This window comes from Theobroma umbraticum, unplaced genomic scaffold (assembly GCF_002168275.2).
Source record: "Theobroma umbraticum cultivar Fairchild unplaced genomic scaffold, ASM216827v3 scaffold_44.0, whole genome shotgun sequence".
Lineage (NCBI taxonomy): Eukaryota > Viridiplantae > Streptophyta > Magnoliopsida > Malvales > Malvaceae > Theobroma > Theobroma umbraticum.
Window position 1 is genome coordinate 7876055 of NW_018397255.1, and position 8628 is coordinate 7884682.

Consider the following 8628-nt stretch of genomic DNA (forward strand, 5'->3'; position numbering starts at 1 on the left):
AAAAAAAAAAAAAAAGGGTAGGCTTTCGCAATTTCTTTATCTTTATCCTTATTCTTACTTCTTCAATGTGACGGATGGCATATAAAACCCAAGTAACGAAAACTGCTTCTGAATTCTGATGCTATTGTCTATGAAGAGGAAGGTAAAAAAAAATCATGTCGAACTGTTACTTTGGTTAAAATCATTCGGGATGAAGCAATAAAATGAATGAGAAATTTAGGTTTCATATCCAGCATAATGATATAGAGCCTATACAAACGTAAATTTTCCATAATTACATTCAAATTCTTATACTGTTAGGTTCATAATGAGTTGTGAATATGAAATATTTCAAGGCAAGAGTGAATTAAATCCATCTCCTCATACTCTTGCAACTACGCAGATCTGTTGAATATTTCTGATTGTTGCAAATTAATAGTCATGCTTATTAGCTTTATAGCAAATTAGTCTATGGATGGAACAAGGGCAGAATAAAAGGGAGTAAAATTTATGCACTCTGCCTTTTTGAACATTGTTTTTCTTTTTTGCCCTTTGAGGGGAAGGGTTTAGAGATGACTTGAACTCCTTCAAAATCTCTTGAAGCCTAACTTCAATTTGTCGAATTCATTATTTTACTTCATTATGTGCTGTGCTGGCAACAACAGATAGGAAGGGGTCCATGTAACTGCTGCACTCGCCCCTCTTGCTAAGCATTGGAGCAACAGGTTCGAGGTTGTCCCTGCTCCTTAAGCAAGATGGGCAAAAGCAAGTTAACAGGTGCGTATGCTGTACCAAATGGTCCAGGAAAAGGAGAGTGTGAAAAACTTAAGTATCCCAAGCCAGTCTCTGTCGTAAGCCCTTCTATGCCTTCCCTGCAATTGAAGCTCCAGTCGTAGAACCAGTTGGAGTAAAAAAAGTGGAAAGTGGAGAAGAGGTTTGCATCTTCACCATCCTTTTCCACAGAAAGATCTTCTTGACGACTACTAAAACTTTAGTATCCTTCTGAGCAGAAAACGGATTGGTGTTGTTCCTCTGTGCATCTCTGTGGTGGCTCTGTTAAAAAGGTGCAACTCTGATTGGATGAAACAGTTAAGAATTCTTTCAGATTAATCTTTATGTCAATAGATCTCTTCTTGTTCCTCAATCTTTGGAGAAGGCAGCATTGTATTGTTGTAAGTTCTCTGTTCCTAACATTTCCTAGACGACAAGTTTTAATTCTTAAATGGGGCAAGTTCCGGTCAAGATGGAGAAAAGCATTTACTCTACTCTTCTCACCTTTTGACCGGCTCACTCTTGTTTCTTTTACTTTTTTACTTCCAGACATATGGTTAAACATCAGATATGTATTCATCATGGATCAATTAGCCTAAATTCATGTATTTTGACCTATTAAAATGTACTCTAGTATGTTGGAGAGTTATCTGAATATTGCAAAGCATTATATAAAACTAGATCTAACATGTAGAACAATATGTCCATTTTGTTTGTTGGATATGTGGGCTAAAGTCAGAAGCTAGTTGAATGCAAACTGAGTAAACCTACCTTTGTCTGAACTGTACTGTCAAAATCTGGGAAGTTGGAAGCATTCTCCGAGTCAAATTTTTGTTAATTTTTTTGGCTTTTTGATCACCCCAGAGTTCCTACTTCTGTCCTTTAACATAAATGAAATTTCTCTCTTTAAGTTGATGCCAGCTTTTCTGGGACAATCCTGAAGACATTGAACCGATTGTTTTCATATTTTTCAAAAGTTTCTTACCTGCGTGTACCAAGCTTCTTGCATCTTAGAAGCCAAGAAAGTGCCTTCTTAAACATTTTCTTAGACTATGGATTACAGTTCTTCACCAAGTTGTTTGAGCATCAAACCCTTTCCCGTGCATTACTTTTATCAACAGGTTTGTTTTGGTATGTCTGGAACAGCAGAAACCAAGCCATTTTAACTTTCAAACCTGCGACTCACTAATTCTGTTTTGTTTCAGCCTTGTTTGTGAACGGGCTGAACTACATTTTTGTTATAGGGAAGCTAATTAAATGGCGGATGGTACTAGAAAGCTTCCTGATATGCACTCTACTCCTCTTTTCTATGAACTGTTTCTTATATGATGTTAGGATGGATTCAGAAATCAATCCTTGTATAGGGTGCGTGTTGCCTTGTTATAGATATTCTGTTACTCATGCAAAGGCTTTCAATAATAATAAAAAAAAAAGAAAACAAGGGTATGGAACAAAATTGACATGCTGATGGACTGAGAAACCAAAGAATAAAATTGAAGGCACATTTAAGGTATTTATACAATAATTGTTGATGCCGAGATCGACAGAGCTGCTCCTGGGCCAAGCCAATCCAATCTCCTACTCTCAAGTGATCCCACTCCGATGCTTTAAGTAAGAGACTACAAAGAAAGAACAAGAAAACCCGACGTGGAATAGTGGGCCGGAAGCATTTTAATTTATGTATTACTGTAGCTCAGATGCCAAAGGAGCAAACACACTACGCAGAGTGACCCTTTCCGTATCACACACTAGGGTTGCGAGTTTCAATGGATGGAGAAATGGACCCAGAAATAATCCGTATGTTCATGGACTTCCTTACGTGGGAACCAGTCGACCTAATGTTGATGAAGAAGCGCTTGGAATCTGCCCCGCCTTTGGACGGCAACCCTCGCCCCAAGAAAGTATTCCTCCTCCTCTCCATCAAAGCTAAAATCTTGAGCGGCAACATTTCGGAGGAAATCCTAGGCCATTTGGAGATGATCGAGCGCATCGACTGCAGCCAATGTCTCAGAATCACTGACTCCATGAACCGAGCTTACTGCGCTGTCGCACTTGAATGCACCGCCAAGTACTTGGCCGTTAATTGGGGCGGGAATGGCAGGTATTTGGATGCCGTTAACAGAATCTGGAGGGGTAGAATTGCAAATTTGGAAAAATCCAAGGCATCCAAGTTGGTGACCACCGAGGAACTGAGAAGTGGTCGACGTCAAGTGGAGGCTGCCATTAAGGATGAGGAGGTCGCCAACGTGTTAATCGCTACCAATTCGCTCAATGAGGCCATTAGGATGATTAAGGTTTATTTGAAGGAAGCTCAGGCCTTGATGGGTATCTCATCCCTTGAAAGAGAATGTGAGTTATTCCTTGCAAGAGAATGTGAGTCTGGTTTTCCTGTAGTAGAGGCGGAGTAAACTTTCATGAGCAGAAGAAAAAAAAAAGGTAGGTTTTGGCTCTTTCTAACTTTCTTCCTATTTTTTTCGTAGTCCTTTGCCTTTGATAATTGCTGTTGGTGTTACTGCTTTTAGGATAATGAAGAGGAATTGCAGAGTCTATAGAATGAAGGAATGATTAAAATCTTTCAGGATGAGGAAAAAAATTAGCTTGGAAGGTGGATTACTTCCCGGGAATAAGCTGTTTTTTATTTTATGTTGAATTATTAGAGTTAGTTTCTAAAAGAAATAGTTGAAGATGAGAGTATTGCCCTATGTTGATGAGAAGGATGCTTTCACCATAATAATACGGGTAAGAGATACAATATATTAAAGTATCATTATTAAATCCTATGAGTTGCATTTTAATATTTGAATTTGGACTGAGAAATTTAGATTATATATCTAGTGCAATTTAGGTAATAGAGCTAATAGAAATACAGTTTTCATGAATCATGATTGTGGTCAAATTCATATATTTGCTGAAGTCAAGTAGTGAATTTGAATTTTGTGAAGGAAACAGTGATTTTTTAAATCAATTCCCTCTTATATACTCTTCTAAATACATCAATGTATTCAATCTTTACTAATTATTACGTAATATTTACCGTTCATACTTTACGAGTTTTATACCAAGTGAAATTCAAATTAATCTATGGATGGAAAGAGAATAGAGTAAGAAGGGGTCAAATGCTTGCTCCACCCTTTTTTTTTTTTTTCTTTTTGTGCTTTTTGGGAGAGGGTTCAGTGGTGAGCCAAGCCCGTTCACAACCTTTGCGTAACCTCTTAGATGTTATCAAATAGGATTGGAATGATTTTAAAGTAGACAAGTTTAACTTAAGTTGTGATTATTTTTATCATTCAATTTTATATTAGTGATGATGGATTAGAGTTCTTGACCAAGTTGACCAAGCATCAGACCCTATCCCATGCATTACTTTATTTCTTGTTTTGGTATGTCTAGAACAGAGGAAACCAAAGCTATTTGTAGTTTTTAACTGGTGAATATCAATTCTGATTTGCTTCAGGCTCATGCTACCTCTTTAGGGTATATTGGTTCCGTTAAAAGGCATAGCAAGAACTCTCCTTCATTTGAATTAATATCAAATGGACGGCCCTTTGTGGCCCTTGAATTTAGTTAAACATTGATGATTCCTCTTTTTGGGTAATCTTGGCTGGACAAGCTGTAGTGGTATCATTCGAGTACATAATGATGATTTAATCTATTCTTTTTTTTTTTTTTTAATGTTTGCTTGTCAACTGGTGACATGTCTGAATATCAGCCCTTTGCTTGCCGGAGATGTTGACATTGATTTCCTGGAAACAGACTCTTATCTGGGTTTTTATTGCATTTGCAGGCATATGGTGTATTAACCTCAACCACAAACCCATCGTGGTTGACAGTCTTGAAGATTCGACTGTTTTTGCATGTGTCAAAGTATATTTTTGTTTTAGGAAGCTAATCAAATAGCCAACCTCTTGTTGAGGAGAGCCGCTAGTATTAGACAGCTTCATGACATAAACTCTGCTCTCTTTTTGGATTACTTGGTATTATGAGATTGTACTTCTTTAACTTCTACCAAACCTTATAGGGTGTATATTGCTGGTTGTAAATATTAACTAGTGCAAAACTAAATTTTGAAAAACACTTGACATGTCTCAGATTTTGAGTCTCAAGTTTTGTGCTGTATTAAGTAGCCTTGGCTCCTATATTACCAGGGAGAATCAATGAGCAGCTTGAAGGCCCATGCTTATGTAAGAGCAACCACAACTTTGCTTCTCTGGCCAAGACCCAAACCCGCACACAAACAATATGTGCATTTCTCTTCAACTCTCTACTTTGATATACTCCTTAATTAGTACAACAACTTGAACAAATAGACGTTGACTTGTAGTCAACATATTCCACCCATATCCCACTAATAAACAAAGGTGAATAATTATCAATAGTTTCTATATATATTTGTATGTATACGTTTTCTCCTTCTCCATGGGCATGCAAAGCGGTATCGCCCATCACTTAAATTCTACGCGTTTTGAATGACAGCAACTTGCTTTTGATAGCGATGGGCGTCTGAACTTTGAACTTTCAAAAGTGAAAATCTCTTCTTCTTGCTTTCCTTTCTTGCATGTTATGCTATTTTGTCTCTAACTTCATATGGCTAAAGTTTTTGTTGGTCCCAAACCCAATCTACTCTTCTCAATTATTTGATTCAAAAAGCATCTAATCTATTTTTTTTAATTAAGTTTGGACTTTGTTAATTGTTTTTATTCATTGACCTATTAAAATAATGCTTTACCTTTACAATAATAGTCAATAATATGTTTAGTTTCTAATTTCCCCTGTTATGCTTTTATTTAATTTAATCAAAAAAAAATTTACGAACGTTACCTACAAAATATTATCTCAGATAATAGGTATAATTTTCAATAAGTCTTTTGATCTTTGTTGTTCTTCCCATTTGACATTCAAAAAAATTATAAAAAATTATTTTGATTTTCATATATTTTATATTTTTCAAAATTTTAATTTTTTAAATATTGATTGTCAGTACTTTTTAAATGCCAAAAATAAAAAATAACCATAAAATAAATTTGAAATACGGTAAAAATAAGAGCATTGCATATTCAAAAATTAAGAATTAGAACCATATAGCATTTCAAAGAATGATTAGTGTGGGTATCAGTCATTTTCATTGAATGGTTATGTGACTCATTACAAATAAAGAAAGAAACTAATGCTCGAATTGCATATAAGTTCCCTCTGTACGTGGTAGAACATTCTTCAACAAAACAAGCATTTATTCGAATCTATATTTGGGTAAAATAAATAAATGCTGTATCCCAAGATTGGTTATTCAATTATACCGGCAACATCATTAATTATTGTTTCCCAGAACTGCCTAGTGGATGGTCGCTTTTGTATTCTTAGTTTCTTCGACATTTGAAATCACGTCTAAACTCCATTAATCATTTATCTTATTAAGGCGTATTACAACTTATATTAAAAAAGTTGACCATTTCACGCTTATATGCCTCCATAGCATTAATATGGATCTCTCAAAATTTTTTAAATTTTTTATTATATATTTAATATCATTTAAAATAAAAATTTTATTTAATAATTAATATAAATAAAAAATAATAAAATAACCTCATAAACTCAACTCAAAAAAAAAAAAAGTTAAAAGGGAGAGGGAAAGTAAACTTGAGAAAAAGATGCTTTTATAATTAGGGTTTTTCAAAATCTAAAAGTATACCAATACGATGTAATTTGGAGAAAAAAAATAAAAATAAAATTAAAAATAAAAAGAAGAAAAGAAGCAAAAGTAAGAAATAATCAAAAGCAAGAGCTTAGACATGGTGGTAAGGACTTTGGTGTGCATGAGGTATTTACTTTGAGACACTGCCATGTCAACCTCACATGCTAATGTGATACTATCAAGCAATTCAAGCCACCTATGCTTGCCATGTTAGTGTTGACATTATTATTTTTAATGGTCAAATTAAATGTTGTTTGAGAAATGGATTAAATTAGAAAAATTCTTAAAATTAAAAATTAAATTATTTTAATTTTGAGTATATAGATTAAATTGAACAAAATGCATGGGTATAAGGACTTAGTTAAAATTTTTAGGAATCATCAATCATATTTTTTTCATTCTTTTTGTTATGTAGGTTTTATCTTCTATTTGTCATGTTCTTCTTTTTTATATTATTTGAATTTTTTTTATGATTTTAGTCTTTAAAAATTAAAGAAATTATTATATAATTTTAAATTTTAAGTTGTAGTATTGCTCTGTTGGTTATTATATAAAATTTTATCAATGTATCATTTTTTTATTAATCTTAATTGATAAATTTATTCGTTTTGTTTTGACTCTTTCGGTTTTTACAATAACTATAAAGAGAGCATTTTCAAAAATGAAAATTATGAAAATAAGATTTTAAAACCAAATAAATGATGAGTTTTTTTATAAATAATTTAGTTATTTATATTAAAAAAACATTACTAGTCTTTTAGTATAGAGTTAATAATCGATGAATTGAAATTCAAGAAATATCATTGAGCACAACTTTACAAAAAGACTATTGTAAGTTTTTTCCCTTTTTATTCTTTTTGATTTACATGATATATAAAATAATTGTGTATTATGAATATTTTAATTATTGATTAAGTTTAACATATTAATTTTAAAAATTTTTAATTTTTATTCTTCTTCATTCTTAACCCTCTAATAAAAATTAACTAACTCCACCTCTGTCCTCACAAATTTTGACAAATGTAACTTGTATATATATATATATACATACATATATGTATCAAACATTAAAACATTAAAATGTCAAATCATTGGATTTTGATGACTAACAAAAAATAAATATCTTTATTTATTATAGTTTTTAAATAAATGAACAATCAAAATATTAAATAAAATAAATTTTATACTTGATGTGTTGAGATATTATTTTATTATAAAAGTAAATTTAAAACTTTAAAAAACTTAAAAAATAAACATTAATAATTTTCTTGTGTTGATTGATTTTATTAGCAAAATTTAAGATTTCTTTTTTTCTAAAATTGATCTTTAGACTGTAATAATAAACTAGGGCCAAGTCAATTGGCCATGCGCGGTTTAAATATTGTTAAATTATGTAGAAGCAGGAAGCCAGCTGGCAGAGTACTTGCTAATCAATATCCTTTGTCAAAGGCACAACCACGACCTGGATAATATCTAAATTCCGAACCAATCCAAAAAAACGGATGAACATGCACGTCAAGGGGATGATATTTTTCTTTATTTTCATTTCCTTTTTCCTTCTTCCATCGTTTGAAGACCAATGACTTCGCCAATAAACGCGTCCAAGGCGTGCGGCCTTGCGGCGGCCTTTCAGTCCCCACGCGTTTGGGCAGAGCTTTTTGGCTTTTGGTGTTGTTTCTCTGCAAGTCTTTGCCAATCGTTGGAAATTATGAAAGCTTTTGAATGGATGAAGGATAGGGCAACCGTGCAATAAAGAATTTTGGCCCTTTCTGTCTACATCTTTTCTAGCAGCCACTGATCCATGCACTAGCTAGTGTGAGTGAGTGCGTCTGACTTTTACGTCACGTTCCGCCTGTTCGCATATTCTTTCTGATTTATTCCCGTCTTTTCCTAAATATACGATTGCGAAACCAGATTACACAAGCCCTTATTTCTTTTAATGAAATATCCCAACCTCTTTGAGCACCTTACTAGCCTTCATATATATATATATATATATATATATAGAGCCACCAACCACCAAGTTGGACCTATAGTTACAATATTGGTTTCCTCGTATTGGACATTTGTCCCCCATCTGCCAAAAGAAAAGGAATTTCATCGTTTCTATAACAAAAGTCATTTTGGGACAATTTTCATTAATTAATTGATTGATACAATCATTCATCTTGACTTAAGTAATTTTTAAT

The 8628-nt window shown here is 33.2% G+C and overlaps 1 protein-coding gene across 3 annotated transcripts; it reads left to right on the forward strand.

Moving 5' to 3' along the window:
- Positions 1-6: 6 nt before the first annotated feature.
- Positions 7-4822, forward strand: LOC110409538 (uncharacterized). 3 transcript variants are annotated; one of them, XR_002444582.1, is made up of 3 exons: positions 7-3186; positions 3273-3489; positions 4535-4822. XR_002444582.1 is itself a non-coding variant. In XM_021418908.1 (3 exons), the coding sequence occupies exons 2-3, from the start codon at positions 2517-2519 to the stop codon at positions 4645-4647; spliced, it is 696 nt and encodes a 231-aa protein (XP_021274583.1). In that variant the 5' UTR covers positions 7-913; positions 990-2516; the 3' UTR covers positions 4648-4822. The 3 variants fall into 3 exon arrangements, 2 of the variants coding, with proteins under 2 accessions (XP_021274583.1, XP_021274584.1); XM_021418908.1 differs by lacking the exon at positions 3273-3489 and having other exon boundaries at positions 7-913; positions 990-3099; XM_021418909.1 differs by lacking the exon at positions 3273-3489.
- Positions 4823-8628: the final 3806 nt, after the last annotated feature.